The sequence below is a fragment of the Rhipicephalus microplus genome, chromosome 2 (genome assembly GCF_043290135.1).
Source record: "Rhipicephalus microplus isolate Deutch F79 chromosome 2, USDA_Rmic, whole genome shotgun sequence".
Lineage (NCBI taxonomy): Eukaryota > Metazoa > Arthropoda > Arachnida > Ixodida > Ixodidae > Rhipicephalus > Rhipicephalus microplus.
Window position 1 is genome coordinate 96,399,702 of NC_134701.1, and position 19,882 is coordinate 96,419,583.

Consider the following 19,882-nt stretch of genomic DNA (forward strand, 5'->3'; position numbering starts at 1 on the left):
GTCGGAAGGTGTCAGAACACGCTAACAATGTTAAGAACGGGAGAGAGGATTTTCTCGCTCAGCACTGCACTGAGTGCAATTGTGTGCCTCTTTTCAATGACTCAGCGACGCTGTACAAACACAAATATGAGCACACCCGAGTCATTGTCGAGGCCGCGCAGATGGCACGCGAACAGGTGCCTTGCATTAGCAAGCCCTCCGTGTCCCTGTCCGAGAAGGAACTAAGGTTCCTCGAAGGCTTCGGTGCGCGCAAGTAGTTATATTATCTTTACTTATCTGTTTCATTTCCTTATAGATTTTTCTTTGCCTTTTTCTGTGCTTTTGTTTTTGTTTTTCTCTTACTCATGTTCTGCTCTTTGTGCCATATGGTCTTTATCGCATGGTTACTGTCTCCTCTATATATTTTCGTGCTCTGTGCAATATACTCAGTTGGAAGTTAGCGCTCGTGTCTTTCGTGTCCTTCTTGTCTCTGTGTCGTCGTTTTGTTCTCGTGCTATAACTATCGTCATGAGAACAGGCCCAGCCGCATATTCATACATTCAAATACTGCGCGGTTTAAAAACGAAACTCAAACACTTATGCATTACTTCTGCTACCAATACCACTGGTAGACAAGTACAGCATAAAATTTGTAACAAAAAACGTGTTTGTTCTATTTTATATATAGTTAATTTCATATTGTCGCCGAAACACTTTTTTAAAGGCAATTTGCCGCAAGTAATTGTCGTCAAGACTGTAGCACAGAACACTTACCAGTTTGCCAGTTTCTCTAGCTTCTTCTACCGCCGGTCAATCCAAGTCTAGTTTTATGCTGAAAGCGGCATGTTCGATAAGTGCTTCTTTAAAGGCATTGTTTGTTTCGGTTCGTGCTAGGTAGTACATGGACATTTAATGTCACATTTTTCAGGTCGCGTCGATCTACTTTTACCGCCGGAGTTCATCAACTACTCGAGAGGTGAGCCCAGAGCGCGAGGGTAGACTTCTGCGATAAGACGGGTAGTCATGGGTAGACAGCATGGCTTTGTTTCGGAAAGAAATATCCTATTACGTTCCTTTCATTGCTGGTGAAGTTTCGGGCTGTCGCGTCTACTCACGGCATCCGCAGGCATGCACTCTCTCTGGGCACTAAATACTGAATAACTTAAGCCTGTTGGTGCGATGTAGTGAAATGAACCAATGCTCTTTCACGACGTTGACGCAGAGAACGTCACAGTACTTAGATGGGAATTTCAAGATATTAAAAACTCAGACTTATTTGTGCATTATTGGGTGCGATGGCACGGTGTTGATTAACGTAAGTTTCTTGTCTTGGGCGTAGCAATGCTCTCTATGACACCTGACAACGTTGCGAGGAGGTCATTGGCCGTGCGCTCGCGTGGTCCGCGCACTTTTGCTTACGGGTATGCACTGGCATGTATTGGGTCGACTTTGTATTGCATGCCTTGTGAGCTTCGCAGCAAATGCTTGAGAAAATCGCATATCTGCTTCCTGATCGCTCTTCGGGAAACTTCATATGAGAACTGAAACCAAGTTGCATTTGCAGTTGCTGTATAACCGCAAGTTTTTCGCTTCCTCTTGGAGGTATATAAAGAAACAGTTTTTTTTTTTGATAATGTAGAGACCAACCAAGCACAGCATACACTTTTGGAGTGATGATTTCATTGCGTATTTGTTGCGCGTCACTTCAAGCTGCCGGTGGCGCATCAGGCACAGTATCGAAGGATGCAAACAGGGGATGTAAATGAGTACTGTGTCTGTATCTGCAGCTAGGCTTTCATGCACCCCGAAGTGCTTTTGCTAGCCCTTAAAGGGATCCAATACTCACGTGACTATCGTTTCGGAAACCTTACAGTGCTTGTTTCATACCAAGAACATACTTAGTTTCAAAGGAAATCACATTTTTGTGGTCTGCATACCATTAGTGGGATTCGGGTATAGCCATGACCAACCTTTACTTGCTTTACTACACGAAAGCTGGCACAGCAGAACAAGTTGCAATTTTGTAGCACTGCCTGACAAAAACAGAACTTGAATTGAACAGGCGATGATGCCAAGCGAAGTAAAGGGGATATTATTACAAGTGACAGTGGTGTAAATGTAAAGAAAGAATAGTGGACGAAAAGATAACTTATCACCAGCAGTATCCGAGCCTGGGACCTTCGAATAATGTGTTCGATGACGTGCCACTGGGCTAAGGTGGCGGTCCACCCTTTGTCCACTTTATAGGGTGTATCTGTGCATGTAAACGTGGGATCATCAGTGGGTGCTGTTTAGGGGCTCTTTCACATGTTAATCACTCTGAAAGGCACTACTTACATTTTATTTCATCTTTTAATACACTAATCTGTTCATTGCTGTCAGGGGTATTTAGAGTACTTGTGAATTATTGTACCGAGGCCCTACTACATCATCAGGTGTGTTTGGGAATGTCCCACTGTTGGGGCATTCTTGGTTGGTGAAGTGCTCCTGCATATTATGTTGAAGTTTTAGATGTTCTCAAGCAATGACCTTTCTCTCTGACATAAATTATTATCAGCCTTTAGTGTCCTTTTAAGGCAACAATTGAAGTGGCTGCCTACTGTTTTGCAATTTCTTTCACTGCAGGATGGCAGCCTGTCCAAATGAAAGCCCGCTTTCGAGCTACGTTCTGCGGGTCAAGCGAATGGAGCCGAACCTTCCGGACCCCGCCGCTCTTGAGCGAGAGCTGCTGTCGCTCCGCACCGCCTTCAGCAAGACCAGGTTTCAGCTTCCCTTGCAGTGCACCGAGACCCCTACGAGGGCATGCTGCCTCTTTGAGCGTTTAGATGCACTGAACGAGATGCTCTGGTTTATCGGTTTCGAAGTGACCGAGGTATCACCTGGGAGGATTGCCATTGGCCACCAGCAGGATGTAACTGTTACGGGCAAAAACTGTGACAAGGATCCCATTGAATACGGAGCCATCATGTTGCACTGTCTCCTTGCCAAGCACCGGTGTGTCAGAAATGTTGAGGTACGAGAAAGATGGTGACGTAGTTATTACCAGCTAGAACAGTTATTGCGGAGACCCAGTGTTGGCTCTGGGGTTAATGCATTTCTTGTGTAGTGGGAAGCATCACTTATTCCTTCTTAGCTCTTTCAGGGACAGCAGCCGTCTCACAAAACTTTGATGTTAACTAACGGGAAATCTAAAGCCTGGAACCAGAGGAAATGATAGGGCATGACCTATGCTATCACTTTTTGTTCGATACTTGTGGTATAAAGGCTATTTGACTTGTTACATTGTATTTCACATCAAAGGCTGCAGTTCTAGGTTGTCAAGATTTTTCTGGTGGTAAGGGTTCAGGGTTAAGTGCTAATTTTGCCATTTGTCATAATTTTGCTTGTAACTACCATAATGACAATGCAGATTCTGCATCCAGACATATTAGACAAAAAATGACATTAGTCATAGCTCAATGTAACAAAGACGTTCAGTGTAACAACGATGGTTTATTAGCCACATAGAAGTTTGACCTGCTTTTTACTTCAAGTATAGTTATTGACAGATTCATATCTTTACGGAAAAGAGGTTGCAAAAAATGATGGCTTAATAGGGTAGGAGGCAAAGCCGTGAGCAAATTAGATCATGGATATGTCTTTGCATTTAAAAGCTGTTAACTGCATGTGGGGTTTGAAGAAGCATTGACAAGGTCTCCTCCACAGCTACTATATGTCATATGGAAAGCTAAAGTAAAGGCAGCTGTAGCACATCTGTGTAAGCAAAGCTTTGAAGCATTGTTTTGAGGCAAAATGAAAAAAAAATGTTTTAAGGATTGTCATAAAAGCATGCTTGTGCTCTTCTTAACTAATTACCTTCTGTGTTTTTTTTTCCAAAGTTTATTGTTGTGTCAGGAAGCACATGGTAAAGCAGAGAACCTATCAGTGTAATGCCACATCTTGCTTTCTTGGCAAAGCTTCTGTGTTCATTCAGCCATGGAAGCTAATTATTGTCAATCTATGATACGCAGTGGTGTAATTAGTTTGCTCTACACTCATTGCAATCAGCTTGAAACATCAATACCTGTTTCATGGCACAGTGCAAAATTATTGTGCTTCAGTTTAAAATATAACGAAAGAAAGTTTACGACTCATGGCCCCTTCATTCACAGTGTCACGTTTGCTGTTTTGCAACATTTAGCCCAGATTGCGTTTGAGGAATTGAGCAAGATCTAGAATGGCATCGGAAACTTTGGTTGTTGATAAGCATTGGTTTGACAGAAGTCTCTCCTAAAGGTACTCTAATGTGCAACAGTTGATTGGTTTAGATTTATAAACTGTACTTTGAGGTCTCGAGTTTTCGTAATTTTGCCATTGTAAGCCTAATAATAAAGAAAGAAATCAAGAGCACAGTTTAATATTTAAACATTGTTTTCAAATCTCAACTTGTGACATCGTAGATTTCAAAGTGCATTTTTCATATTTTCGTTCTATTAGATTAGAATGAAAAAAAAAAAAAAAACTTTATTCAGGTCTGCCGGGGCGTGAACTAACACAACGAAAGTCTCTGGCATATAAAGTCTGTGGCCCCCTCGGTGAACAATGCTCTTACTTTTTATCATATAGGAACTACTAGTGGACGCCATCAAAATCTCGTGTCCCGGCATTTACTGCGTCAATGTTGAGGTGGTATTGCCACCCTCATTTTCTTTTTGTGCGTTTTCGCGCGCAAGTGTGGTGATTTTGGAATTGATAGAGAGTAACTTAGTAATACAGTTGAACTCACTTATAACTGTCGTGGACGCAGCCACAAGGAGATGGCGCTATGCGTACCGCATCACGAGACGTGCGGGACGATTTGGCTCAGCAGATCGCTGGCGCGAGTGTGTGCGACTGTGTCTTTCGAGCTAACATGTAGCCGCGCTAGCACGCATGGTTTAATCCAATCCTTTGATCATTAAACAGTTGTCGTTATCCGTCGGCTCGTTCGTGTTCTCAGTTCCCGACCACGACATGGTGGCAGCGGTGGGATCCGAACCCACGCCCCCGAGGAGACTGGTGCCTCAAATACAGGCTTTAACAATATATGTGTAGCGCCTCAGAATTCTGCGCTCGTCAAAGAACTGAACGCTGTCTGTGATCAAAAAACTTAATGTTGTCAGGGCTGGATCTTCCTCTTGTTAGCTCCGACAGTTAATGAAGACGCGATAAAGAACACACAGCCCCGATCATCCCGCATGAATCCCGCCGGGTTTGCCACCAATCCTACCGGTCCTGACGCCCACGAAGACGCCAGACCTAGTGGTACTGCAGTCGCTGCGATTCATCATGTCATCCTGCCACCATTTTGGCCCAACAGCCCCAGCACATGGTTTTTGCAGGTCGAGGCACACTTCCGTCTACGGCAAATCACCAGCCAACAGACCAGGTACTGGCATCCGGTGTCCTGCTTAGCTCCGGACGTAGCCGACGATTTAGCTGATATTTTAGCGTCGCCGCACCCGAGCCATCTCTACAACACGTTGAAGGCAGCTATCATTTCCTGCAAGTTTGAGTCCGAACACAGCAGAGTCCAACAGCTCATCACAGCTACAGAGCTCGGTGACCGTCGCCCATCACAGCTCCTGCGACGCATGCGCCAGCTGCTTGGTGGCCCCTCCGCCCCCCAAGAGGAGAAGCTGTTATGCCAGTTGTTGCTCCAGCGCTTACCGCAGAGCATGGTCCCGGTCCTCGCAGCTGCAGGAGATGTCCCAGTAGACACACTCGCTGAAATGGCTGACCGAGTGGCAGACTACTCGCAGGCACATAGCCTCAACGACGTTACCACACTGCCGTTGGTCACCACTGCAGACCGGGCACTTGCGAGCATCGAGAACCGTTTGGATGCCTTTGTCAGGCGTCTCGATCACTTTGTACCTGCGCATCGTCGACCGTCTTCCAGGTTCCAAATACACAGTCGCTCCTCGACGCCCCCACGTTCTCCAAATCTTCAGCCAACCGACGCGCCGCGGGACGTCTCATCCTCAACTGTGTGCTGGTACCACCGCCGATGCGGTACCTCTGCTCGCATGTGCATTCGCCCGTGCTCTTGGTCGGGAAATGCTACGACTGGCCACTGACGACGGCAAGTGGTACTGGTCGAAAATCATACCGCCTTTTCTATGTTTCTGATAAAACCACTGGCGCTCGCTTCCTAGTCGACACAGGAGCCCAGGTTAGCGTCATCCCGGCCACGTTTGCAGATCGTCGTCCCAACGAACAGACCTGCCCACTCCAAGCGATCAACAATTCCGCCATTCGCACATACGGCCAACACTCTCTTACACTTGACCTTTGACTACACCGTACGTTCTGCTAGATTTTCATTCTCGCTGACGTCTCGCAAGCTGTTCTTGGAGCTGACTTCCTCAGTTTTTTCATCCTTGCTGTCGACATGCATGCTCATCGCCTCATTGATCTCAAGACCCACCTCTCCATCAACGGTGTACTCTGTACTTTCTCACCAACGCGACTGCGAGCTCTCACACCTGCTTTGCCGAATGCAAAAATACTCGCAGACTTTCCCAGCATCACGAAGCCGCACACCAGAGAGTCACCGGTGAAGCATTCCATCACTCACCACATTGTGAACACTGGACCTCCCGTTTTTACACGACCCCATCCACTATCTGGAGAACGCCTCGCCATCGCCCGCCTTGAGTTTGAGCACATGCTTGAATTCGGCATTGTGCAGCCTTCCTCCAGCAACTGGGCGTCGCCACTCCACATGGTGCTGAAGAAAGATCTTGGCGACTAGAGACCATGTGGGGATTACCGCACTTTCAATTCAAAGCTATTCAAAACTGTCCACCCCCGACTTCACTAAAGAGACTCCGAGAATTTCTGGGCCTACTAAACTTCCATCGCCGCTTTCTTCCAAAGTGTGCCACATTCCTAAAGCCCTTGACCGACCTATTGGCTAAAAAGAAAGGCCCGGCTGCGCCACTGGAGTGGACCGAGGACGCTGCATCTGCCTTCGACACTGCCAAGAAGGCTCTGGCAGACGCCACCATGCTCATACATCTCGTCCCTGATGCCCCAATTCGTCTCATCACCGGTGCATCAAGCGTGGCAGTTGGCGCCGTTCTCGAGCAGCATGTATCCGGTTGGCAGCCCCTTGGTTTTTTCTCGGAAAAACTGAAGCCACCGAAGGCAAAATACAGTACATTTGCCCGAGAACTCCTCGCGGTATACCTTGCCATCAAATATTTTCGTCATTTATTGGAGGGCCGGGACTATTACATCATTACAGACCACAAGCCCCTGACGCTTGCCTTCCATCGCAATCACAGCAATTATACTGCACGGGAGGTTCGTCAACTATGCTTTATTTCCGAGTTCACTGTGGATCTCAGACATGTACATGGGCAGAAAAATGCTGCTGCTGATGCACCATCCCGCATCAATGTCTTGTCGACCCAGCCACCACTAGACATGGAAGAGCTAGCAACTGCCCAAAGTAACGATCCTGAGCTGCACCGTCTTCGTTCTTCACCCACGTCTCTATCAGTCGCTGAGTTCCCGCTTCCATTTTCTACCTCAATAATAAGGTGCGAAATGTCTACTGGTGTCCCTCGGCCCTATGTGCCTTCAGCTTTTCGTCGTGCAATTTTTCATCAATTGCACAACATAAGCCATCCTTGTATTCGTGCGACCCAGAAGCTAGCTGGTCGAATGGTCGAACGGCTTCATCGACTACTGAAAGCTGCCCTCACTGGTCACCACCCAAGGGAACGTTGGCTCAACCACTTCCTCTTCATACTTCTGGCCATCCGATCAGAATTAAAAGTGGATCCAGGAGAATTATTTGAGCCATCATCACCGCCTTCCACTCACGATGCCTCCACGTACATTCGAGAGCGGTGCACCACGTTTCAGAACCTTGCTCCTTTGATTCCTGCCGACCGACACCCCCAGTCCGTCTTTGTCAGCCAGGGTCTGCATGACTGCAGTCACGTCTTCGTTCGGCGTGACCAAATACGGCCACCACTCACGCCAGCCTATGATGGCCCATTCCGCATACTCCATCGTACACCTAAGACGTTCACGCTGGACATCAATGGCCGTGAAGACGACGTGTCTGCTGATATCTGAGTATATCACCGCAGACTGAAACCTGCGTATATCACCGCTCCTGCGGTTGCGGGGTTTCATTCTTCAGTCTGGGTGCCCACATCCAAGCATGTCCACTGGCCGACTCTGGTGACTCCTACGGCTTTCGCTCTATGGGGGGGGGGGGGGGGAGCCCTGTAGCGCCTCAGGATGCGGCGCTCGACAAGGAAGAATAAGTTGGCATTGGGCCACGCGGCGGGTGCAGCGCAATAATAAAAGAAAATCAGTTCAGAAACAGCACGCTGTCAGGGCTGGATCTTCTTCCTGTTAGCTCCAACATATGTTTTATAATGATGAGAGGCTGCTGCACTGTAAACTTTCCTATGCTTTCTATGGTGAAGTAAAGATGAGTGCGAGGGCATTGTGTTCAGTACTACTGTCTCCATTGATACTTGTACTTCTCATGAACCATACTGCTTAGAGTGAGTGATGTGATGTGCTAGGGTGCCCACACGACACTTCGCCTTTCCCCAGCTTTGGGAGGGTAGCATACAGGTGCAGTGAAATGTTCTAGTACATGTGCCTCTCAGTTCTTACTATTGGCACTTCCCTTGCAAGCTTTATAGCCTTTCGCAATCTAATGGTGCATGTTGGAAGCTATGGCCAGACTCCACTGGAAAGCTGACTACGATTCGTAATGCGGGACGCGTATCAATATTGTATTCCGAAACTGGTACCCAATTTTAACATGTGGCTGAATTTGGAAGATCTCCAATTACCGTAAATACCCGCATAAAATACGAGTTTTTTTTCCTAATATTAGCATTCCCAATTTCTGCTTCGTACTATGTTTAATGAGTTGAACGAAAACTTGCCCAAAAAACGAAGTTGTGCTTGAAGTTACGGTTTTGTAACTGCTGCTTGGCTACGGTTTCATTTTGTCTACTAGTGGCTACGGCTTAGCTTCGCTACCTTCATGCCCTCGCGTGGCATAAGTGAGAGCTAGCGCGATTTCTTTCTTTGTTGTTGCATTTTTTTGAGCGTGTACTTGGACAGTGGACTACTGCTGGACTGCCGAGACTTCTTACACGGTAACTGATGGTGGTGATAACCAAGTGATGCTGTTATCTCAAAACTATAGTGAAATTTCAAGCAAGTGCTCCCCCCCCTCTGTTCCCACTGCCAGCAATGCCGAAATTGCCAGCAAAGTGGGAGGGGGGCGCTATCTCGCAATGGCCCCGAAATTCAAGGTGGGAACAAAATTTTTGCAATAGAAAAAAATGCAGTGTGCATGGATTAAAATTTTATTACCGTGAACTTTATATAGGCCCAGGATTTCTTGTATCTTTCAATCGCTTTCAAACCAACGAAAGATTCCTCTAAGTGAGTAGCTAAAGACAAATCTCAGCATTCTGCTGGAAGTCTGCTACAGTCTTTTGGTTAAAGAAGTTCCAATATCGACCAGTCCGCTGTGCAGGTCGCCGTTCTCCAAGCCAGCGAGTGCGTTACTAGTACCGCATTGCTTTAAGGACTGTGCCACTGTCTTCTCAAATACAGCGGCCCACGTCTCGGAAACGAAATAAAGCACATGTTGCCATGATGGCTTCTTCAAGTTTCCTTTCGATGTTCATGCTTCTTCACGTATATACTGCTCGCCCAAATGCCGCAAGGGCGACTTGAATGTCTTATTCCAATACTTGTTGGCAGGCTACAGGATGCTCGTGCACCCTACAGACATGGAAAGCACGTCAGTGACATACTCTTCGAAGGCATTTGTGGTGGCTTGTGTCTTATAGATGGGTGCCGTGTCTTTACTAGTAAGTGTTGCACGTTGATGATTTTTGGGCCCCTGACAATCGAAAGCCATTCTTGCATTTTCTCCGATGTCATCCAGCAGTTTTTTGTGGGGGTGAGACAAACATTTGCTACGAATGGGAAAGAAGTCAGCAGCGTTGTGATAAAATGACAATGCGACGCCTGGCCTCCATCGAAAAAATTCTCACCTGGTATTTGAAGGCTCGCAAAGGCCCTGGCTTTCTCCCATTCGTGTATCCCCTTCCAGTGGAGCTTGAAATGTCAGGATGTCTGGTGCAAGTTCTTTCCGTTTTCTCAATGCCATTGAGAAACCTCAATTTTGGTGGCCACAGTGTAGGACTGCATAGGCATAGCTAACCTCTCACCGCAAACACAAAGCAACAGACAGCGTGGAGCAATCGGGCTGCAGTGGAAAGCAGGATTGGATTGGATTAAGGGGGGTGGGGTACTTTCCCATAACGGCGCGGATATTTGAAATTGCGAGTGTAGTTGGGGGAAGGGGGCTTGTAAGGGGGTGCTTGCTCAGAATATTACAGTAGTAGATTGTTGTGTGTGCTATATGTTATGGCGAAATGTGGTGCTCTTTTGCATCAGTTCTGCCTCAGTTTCATGAATTTGATGCTTACTGCTTCAGTTCTATGGGGTTAATGCTTTGTTTAAGATCAAAATGAACTGCAAAATATCGTACAGGAAAATGGTGGCCTCTATTGAGGCCAAGAGTTCTGTGACCACAGCACTGCTTGAACAGCAAGTGGCCAGTGTTTGAAGCCACAGCCACTTCATTGTTATTGCAAGATTATATTTATGAAGGATGTTATGCACAGGTTATGGACTTGTAAATAAAATATAGCCATGCTTGTCATAGAGAATTGCATGACCTTTTGGGAAGATGCTTTGTTGTATAAGGCACTCTGGCAAAAATTTAGAAAAAAAGCTGCGCCTTGTAAATTTGAAGGTACAGTACTTTTGTGTACCTAGCAAAAATTTTTTTGTTATTTTTATTCACTTCAATGGTAATACGTATTGTTCTTCTGTAAAGTGCATTGTTGACAAATCTGTAAGGTCACTAGAGCTCACGTTACACTTGCTGCAAACAACATTTAAAAAAATTAACCAGCAGATCAATAATGTCAGTTATTAAAGAGTGTTATTTGTAAGGTAAAGGGTTACATATTACTGTGCAAATCATACAAAAGCTCTAGGTTTGTAATAATTGTTAGTACTGGTCAGAGAGCACCACACGTTTAATCATTTTTTGCATTCTCCTCTCGCAGCTTGTGCTTCCGACTGTGCGCCAAAGTACCTTCCTGCTTCTTTTCTGTGAAGCCCTGCGCTCAAACGAGACGTTGACGTGCTTGCGGCTTAGTCAGTGCGACCTACGTACCAGGATCACTGCCTGCGCCATATTCGTCATCTGCCGCCTCCTGGGGACGCAGCTGCGCGAGCTGACGCTGGATTCCCTGCAGCTAGTTGGTGACGTGTGGGCATCGCTAGAGGTCTTCAGGGACGGATTGGCCGCAACTCGGACACTCAAGATGCTCAAAGTCGTGGACGTTCATGTTACTGGAACGGTGAGGGTGGTGTCAACAGTTAGGGTGTTATTCACTTAGTTTTTGCATCAGATTACTCGAAACAACTGTTCACATCTCTGTGCACACATAAAGAAAACTTGATAAGTAGCATTGTGAGAATTAAAATGTTTTAGGAAGGTGTTTTGAAGTCGTGGTGCTGATTGATAATATGATGATGCTTTAAGATGGAGACTGACAAGGAAGCTCTTTTTTAAGCAGGTAAGGGTAACAGGAAGGAACGACTACTTTTAACTAACTTTTTTTAGAAGACAAACATGAAAAATTCTGATTTATTGACCGAGTGGGATGTTTAAAGTTGTTTGTGTTTGTTGCGGCTCAGCAGTTGCAAGTGGCTGCTTCTGTCCAACTCATTTAGAAAATCACATAGGTTTTATTAACGCAGCACTGCCTCTTTACTTGGGTGCATATTGAATCTAGAAATAAGTTGTGTAAATGTTTTGATGTCTTTTCACTGACAGAGAAAATTCAGATGTGTGGGGTCGTGCCATGATATATCGTATTTACTGGCATGATGAACACAATTTTTTTCTAGAAAAATTGGAGCAAAGTATGTTATGCGGGGTAAATTTTATAAAAATTTTTTAGAGAGGAGTGAAAAATGCGGTAATGCAAAAGAAGTTAGGTTGCTTAGCTTTTCGCAATTGACATATGAATGCACTGTTTAAAAACAGCTTCTTTGTTGCACTTTACTCATCTTCAGTGGTTGTTGGCACTATCTTGTGCAAGCTGTCCCCAGGCCGCCCGCGCAAGCCATAAATGCGTTTTGCGGCTATCTTTTCTTGCAATCGTTTGACCGCAATATCTGCTGTGATCTGGAGGGGCGCACAAGAGCGTGCACTATGATGCTACAACACATTTAGCCAACTTCGCGGCAACCTCGCACGACAACTGTGACGCTGTCGTTAACACTGTAGCCAGCAATGCTGCAAGCTATCCCTGAAGCATCAAAACAAACCGTTGATAACAAGATACAGCCACCGCCTCGCTTCCAGATGAGAAGTTCCTCTACCCATGGATAACAAGCGAAGCGAGAATCTGGGGTGCTATCAAGTTGGAGAAATTGTTACGATCTTTACTGGACGACAAGCTATGTTTTTTCTGGTTTTACAGAAACTTGCGGTGCAATAGCAATGAATGACCCTTGGCAACAGTGAATCCTATCGTTGTCGCTCGAAAATCGCGTGTGCATGGTTAGGTTTTTTTGTATTTGCAGGAAGCGATCGTAAGTTGGCACGGCAGCTTCGTGACCTTCGGTCGCTGCGAGCTTATCAGCTGCGATGTCTACACTCACACTATTCGTGAACCCCGCTGTGGCGCACAGATAAGACAGGGGACGTTCTGCGCACAGATAGAAAAAAAAAACAAACAATACCGCACGTGGCAAAAAGCGAAGGGCGGAGGGAGCGAGCCGTGGTGCCCAGGGAGGGGGTGTTGGAAAAATGATAAAAAACGGAAGAGATCCAATGGGTGAGAAGGCGCCAGGGGTCGGTTAGTGGGACTGCAGCGGATGAATTTAGGGGGTGCGTTTATTATGCGAGTGTGTTCATTACGCGAGCAAATTCGATAGATTGTATAAAAAAGAGCTCATTTATTGACATGTGTCTGAAACTGTGCAAGGCAGCTCATTGAACTTTAGCATTAACTAATGTTCGACACAGGGTGCAGGGGCGGCCGGGGGTTCGGCCAGCATCGCTGCCATAATCTTGGATGGTCTGGCTGGCAACACGAGCGTGTGCAGCCTTGCCATCGACAGCTGGTTTACCATGCATGACAACGAGGAGGCATTCCAGCGGCTGCTGGCTGATTCGACGTCCTTGATTGAGCTCAGTGTGACTTGTGCGAGGCGTTGCCACGAGGCGAGCGCTGTCTTCGACGCACTGGACGCCAATTCCAGCATCACTGACCTCATTGTTGAAGGCTTCCACCTGGGTCAGCCTGACGGAGAGTCATTTGCTGAACTGCTTGCCAGGAACAAGGCCTTGAAGGAGGTCTCCTTCACGGATTGCTCGTGGGATCTCTGGGAACGTAACGAGCAGGTAACTGTTCGATTAATTCTGTAGCTTATTTTTTAGTCTGTAGCAGGGATTATTACACTAGGTGGTGACACTGATAAAAAAAACACCGCATTTTAAGCAATTCTGTGTGTAATTCATGACTTCCATGTCAAACCTTTTTTATATGATATGTCCACTTTGGTGCTGCAGTGTTTACGGTGCCTGGCACTGCCTCCTCCCCCCTCCACTCACCATTCGCTTGGCAAAGTACACGTGAGAGATAAGCACTCGTCGGGGCACGCGGAGGTAGCTTCTCTTTTTCCTGAGTGTATATATATATATATATGTATATATATATACATGAATTACCGGGACAGCAAAACACCAGCATAGACTGTTCATGTAATTGATATACCAATAAAAAGGGGCCAGACGCGATTTGGCATTCCTGTCAAAAGAATCTAGTAGTGAGCAAAGCTTTGACCCACACTTTTGCGGCAGCCAGCTGCGCCGTCCCGCCCGTTCACGTGTGAAGAAATAGGCGAGTTGTTTCGACGGAAATAGATTTTGCTAGTTGTGTTTGATCCTTTGAGGCTCACCTTAGTGAAAAACACTACCCCCGTGTGTTCGGCCACTCCGAGACCGCACGGCTGATGTTGGCACTTGCGATTGAAACCCCTCACCGCACCCGGCATGTTTGTTGTGATGTTCTTTCTGTTTGTTTGTTTGACCTTGGGTTTTTTAGGTGCGGAAAGAAAAGAAAAAATACCGTATTTCAGCCTCCCCCCCCCCTGGCCCCTTTGCGAAATCTCCCGGATTCAGAATCCTTGTACTTGGCAAGTATGTATTTGACTTACGTAAAGCCGACATTATAACACACCAATGCAGTGTGGGATCCCTTCCAGTTGGGGTTAATAAATCGAATTAAAAAATACAGAGAAAGGCTGCAAGAATAATTTTATTGCATTATTCTTGAAATGACTCCGTTTTTGGAAAACTTTGGTTGCTTGAATTGCCTACGCTGACTCAACGCCGGAATGTTGGTCGACCTAAATTTCTTTTTTTGCTATCAAAAGGACACCTCAGAGAGAGAGAGAGAGATAAATAAATAAAAGAAAGAGACAGGGAGGTTAACCTAGACGAGCTGGTTTGCTACCCTGTATGGGGGTGGGGAAAAGGGTCGGAAAGAGGATAGATATAGAGAGATATAAAATAAATTAGAAAAAAAAAACACATGCGCACACATTCAGGGAGTTCCGATTACAGTCGTTTGGACAGGCCGGTTGAACGCAAGAAGCGCAGGAGCGCCTTCACAGCCTTCTTCTGCGACATAAAGTCCTGTCAGCAGTGCAGGATTCTTTATTCCGAAAGAGGCTGGTTGTCCAGTTCATCTAGTGCATTGCAGAGTGACTGTCTCTGCGAGCAGTATTGTGGGCAATCACACAGAATGTGCCAAGTTGTTTCATCACTGCCACAATGGTCGCATTCAGCGGTGTCAGCCATTCCTATGCGGAACGCGTACGCACTGGTAAATGCGACGCCCAACCATAATCTGCACAGGACACCTCAGTATTGAAACTAAACCTTATATTGTTCCCAGGCTCTCCAGCAATGTCAGATCATGCAATAAATTTGTGTTTTTGGTTCCAAAATGCAATCTTCATGTGTACGCGTAATCTTTTTTTCCATGAGCGATAAAAAAAATGGAATCAGTTGTCAGTATCGGCACTGAATTCGAAGAGCATAGAAAGCTTTGAAGAGTGCATTAAAATTTTGTCGTGAACATTGAGTATTCCTATAGTATTTTACGTACATTGCCATGTTGTTAATGCATCGTGTAGTTACTTAATATTGCATACTATACCACCATCACAATACAGTATAGACTGCTTATAACGTAAATCGCAGGAGTTGCGAATATCCGCACTATGAGCGGTACTGCACTATAACCAAAACAATCATTTGCAAGGGCCGCATTTGCGCAAAACTTGTTGAACATGCAGCTTCGCGTGTCCAAAAATCCAAGTGTGCGGTGTGTGCTTGCTAACATTCAGAAATTTGAATGCTAACAAAAGAATTTAACGCCCGAAGACAGGTGTTGCCAATGAAATGAATGCGAAAGGGTGAGGGGAGGGTCTAACAAATGAAAGCACCATCGCGGAAATTCGTCGACTACTAGACCACCTCGATTATTTGCACAATACATATAAACTATGTCGAATCACGTCCAGAATTTGACGCATTGAAAGACGCCAACCATTCGATTTCATGGGCGCACACCCGATTTAAGACATCGCAATCGAATTGCGAACCACTATTTGAGCACTACAGATACGGCCACCGCTAAGAGTTTTGTTGATTCGGTACCACACCGCAACTTAGATTCGCGCAACCGCTACCGATCGAAGCGCAACCAACACCAATTAGGCCTAGCTTGCCGTTTGGTATGTTGTCGTGGAAAGTTTTTCCAGAACATGAAGATTCGTTGTCAAAAAGGTCGCACTAGCAGTGAACCAAGAACAGCGTGTGCGATACGAAGTTCACGTTGGCGGCCAGGAGATCAGCAACAACAACTCGTCAAGCTTACGTACAACAGCACACTGGCAGCAAAAGTGAAAGCTTGCGTCATAAAACCATAAGAGATTTTCAATTCACGGACAAGGAAGCAAACACGATATTTGTTGCTAGCTCGGTAACGATGACGTCTTTCCTGACAGGAAACTGTTAAGCGCATGCAATTGATAAGGATGGGATCGCACATGCCACATTGAGTGGCGCGCAGCTGAAGCCATGCTAGCGATGTAGTACGCTGTAGCCGCGTCGGCGCCGGTGCAAAGGCTTATGGGTCACCGAGGCAATAATCCTCCATCTTTACGCGTCGAGCCCGCGGTGCAGTGTCCCGCGGTCTTTTCATTTTCTTTTTCTTCCCTCCGCCCTTCGTTCGTTCACTCCGTATCCCTCCCTTCTCCGTGACGACCTCGTCGTTCACTCCTCAGCAGCGCACCCAGCGCGTCTTCTTTCAGAAGTGCACTCGCTACCGCATTTGTCACAAACAATTTCTGGCAACCGCATTATAACTGGTCTTTTATCTTGGGGAACTGCACAATAAGCGGTATGCGTATACATGAGGTTCTATGGGAGGGTAAAGGGGAGTAGAAAAACAGCGCATTGTAAGGGGTTATGTATTAGTGGTCTACACTATATATGTATGAATGTTTTTATAAAGCATGTTTTTAAATTATTTTGTCTTTGTTCTGGATAAATAAGTATTTTTTGTAGTTCTGTCAAAGGGCTTAAAGAACACGACACCCCACGAATAATGCAAGCTCTGCTCACCAGCTGCCTCACGTACAGCACGCCATACCTCTGTTTAAGAACTACGGAAATAGAAAAACATAATATTAGAGTAAGAAAGGCAACCAAAGCCGCCATGAGACTACCACCCATGGCTTCTACTTCACAACTTCTTAAGATGAGTGTCCACAACACGTGGCAAGAGCTCGCGGAGGCTCACAAGAACAGCCAGCTGGAACGACTCAAGGTCACGCCCACTGGGAGGTTTGTACTCCAGTATCTCAGCTACAGCGAATCATACATTGCGAATGCAGACCGAAAAAAGCGCACCCTGGTGGACGTTCGAGAGTCCCTGTCCATCGCACCTATCCCACGCAACATGCACGCCATAGTCCACAAAGGTAGACGAATGGCTAGAGCAGAAGCTTTTCAACGAAAGTTCAGGCAAGACCCGAATGCCCGCTATACCGACACGGCCAAGTACCCCTGTAGAAACGCGTATGCTATCAGCGTCGTTGATTCTCAAGGTCGAGAGTTAGCGTCGGCCACAGTCAAGGCACGCAACTCAGACGCAGCGGAAGAAGTGGCAATCGCTCTCGCCAACACCACATGTAAAGACGCCGCAGTGATTTTCACCGACTCGAAGGCGGCCCCTTGCCGCAATTATGTGAAAAGCCGTGTCTCAGCCGTTCCAATTAACATCCTGCAATGGCGAAGCTCTCCACTTCCATATACCTGCGTAATCTGGGTTCCTAGACATGAGGCTCTACAGTGATATGAAGTGGCTCACACCGCTGCCCGCGAGCACGTTAGTCTGGCTGCCCTGGGACCAAAGGATACCTGATCCGTGGCTGCAGAGATGGAGGTAGTAGAAAACACTTACTTGTCGCTACTTCAACACTATAAACTGGAGTGACGGGTGTACCTTCCACCCCATCCAAGACTAACCAAAGAAGAGAGCGTGATTTTTAAACGCCTACAAAGCAACACTTACATACATGGCATATTAATGCACCGCCTCTACCCAACGACACATGGCTACTTGTGCCTGCTCTGCAGCATACCAGACACCCTGGCACACTTGCTCGTGGAATGCCAGTGCCATGCAAACCACGATGTGCGACTGGAGCTGGACCAAGCCCCAAGAATAAACGACGACCACATGATGGAAACCTGGCAGGCCAAGTTCGTCCTCGAGGACCTGGAATACTAGCGACAACTCAACGCCAGGGCCAAGAGGGCAGTTGAAGCCGGAGGCTTCCTGGACTAGGGAAACCTCCCACCTTAGGATGACACCGGGCCTCGCTCAGAACAGTTTCTAAATAAATGTTTATTTCTTTCTCTCTGTCTTTATTGCTATTGTACTTGTTTTTGTTTTATGTTAACATTTACTGTACCCACCCTGTTATGGCCATGACGGCCAACAGTATTTGGAAATAAATTCATAAATAAAATACACAAGGAATGGTCCTGTCATGGCCGCTGGATGAAAAAGCGCATGGTATGGTCTGCCGCGTGGAGCGGCTTTCTATGGGAGAGCGCGTGTCAGCTGTAGGGTCAGTTGCGGCCGCTGCAGCGCTACGGGGCGGGAGCGGGAGGGATGAGGATAGGAGTAGTGGCGGCTCCCTCAGGGCAGCAGCCGCAGCAAAGTAGCTGGTGTTTGTCACAACAGTGACCCACTCAGTTGTTCTAATCAGTGTTTTTTTCATCACATTTATCACAGCAATGACATATCGCATATTTAGTAGACTACAAGGCGCTATCTAGTTAAAAAAGCAAATAGATTTTTCCTGTTTGCGCTGAGCACCTGATTTTTTTTTTTCTTTTTCAGAACCAGCTTCTTGTTTTGAGGCTGACAGAAAAATCCACAATGCATGTAGCTGACTGATATAGCACTGAATGCTTGACAAACTCATTGTTCTATTTATGGAGATGTCTTAAACTAATATATTTTGATTATTGTGATGTTTATTCAGCACTTTCCTATTTTCTCAGCTGGAATGCTTGACAATTAATTTTTGTACATTTTACAGTAGACATTCATAGTTTTTATATTCTGAAGCGTATCGAAGAAACATAATTTAAATATTTTTCATGTTATCCGGTACTCGGTAGTGTGCCGGAAAGATATTAAGCTTCAAACACTAGATAAAAGTGGTTTCTACAAACATGGTGACGTGCTTCTCGTAACTTTATTGAAGAGGTTGCAAAAGTATACATCATTAGAAGTGCCATTCAAATTTCTTGATAGTTCTTACTAGGCAAGGCAATATATATATATATTCATGGCTGGGTCAAGGGACAACCACGTTTGTTTTTATTAGATTTACACATCGCAAAATCACGGCTGCTGTATGGCAGTCGAGTGCACGTGACGTGTCTTCATTTGAGCAAGCACAGGTGCTTATTAGTCGGCGATACATAGTAGAACAAATAAACAGTAATGGATCACAGAACCGCATGACGGAGGCTGCAGAAGACAAGCGCGTTGGAGTGCTATTAGCATTCGCCAGTGCCCGTGGGGAGGCTGACATGAATAGACCGAACGGACGGTTTTATGGTCGATAGACACAGAAGCCAAATGTTAGGTGCACAAGCTGGAGCAATTATCAAGTCGTTTTATTATGCAAAACTGCAAAGAAGTAAAGAAAATATTAGGAATGCCAGCATGAGCCCTAAATGGAGAATAAATGAAATGTTTTCACGCATCTTGTTCCGGTCATGTGTTCACTATTGAATTAGTTGCATTATCATAAGAACATTGGGACGAAAAGAGACAAAAACATTCAAAAACTCAGGAACGCAAGCGCTTGTGCTTGCATTTTGCAGCATTTCATCTCTCTTTTCATCTCACAGTTTTCATATTATTCACTTGAGAACTGCTCGCTCAATTGCCAGTGTTGAAATTGCAGTCACTGAAATTTCAAAGAGGCTCGAGTCCACTGTTATGAGATCGCACACATGCTAAGTATATTTTGTGGCTGTTGCATCTGATACTGCATTGTATGAATACTATAGACATGTTTGGAGGAAGTGAGAAGTCTATCTTAGTTTGTGTCCCCGCAGGGGCGCCTGCGCAAGTAGGCGTTTGGTGTGTAGCGACACCACGGACCCGAGCTAACGGGGGAGTTTCTACTC

At 46.0% G+C, this 19,882-nt stretch overlaps 1 protein-coding gene across 5 annotated transcripts in view; it reads left to right on the forward strand.

Annotated features, from left to right (window-relative positions):
- The first annotated feature begins 739 nt into the window (after positions 1 to 739).
- LOC119170776 (uncharacterized) overlaps positions 740 to 19,882 on the forward strand; it is a 148,094-nt gene continuing 128,951 nt past the window's right edge. For 2 of the 5 annotated variants that reach the window (XM_037422033.2, XM_075886687.1), the window contains exons 1-4: positions 743 to 955; positions 2,605 to 2,992; positions 11,139 to 11,435; positions 13,115 to 13,492. In XM_037422033.2, coding sequence (XP_037277930.2) covers positions 2,606 to 2,992; positions 11,139 to 11,435; positions 13,115 to 13,492 — 1,062 coding nt within the window. In that variant the 5' untranslated portion in view covers positions 743 to 955; position 2,605. Of the gene's footprint in view, positions 956 to 2,604; positions 2,993 to 11,138; positions 11,436 to 13,114; positions 13,493 to 19,882 lie in introns of all 5 variants that reach the window. The other 3 variants (XM_075886686.1, XM_037422034.2, XM_037422032.2) reach the window with 3 other exon arrangements.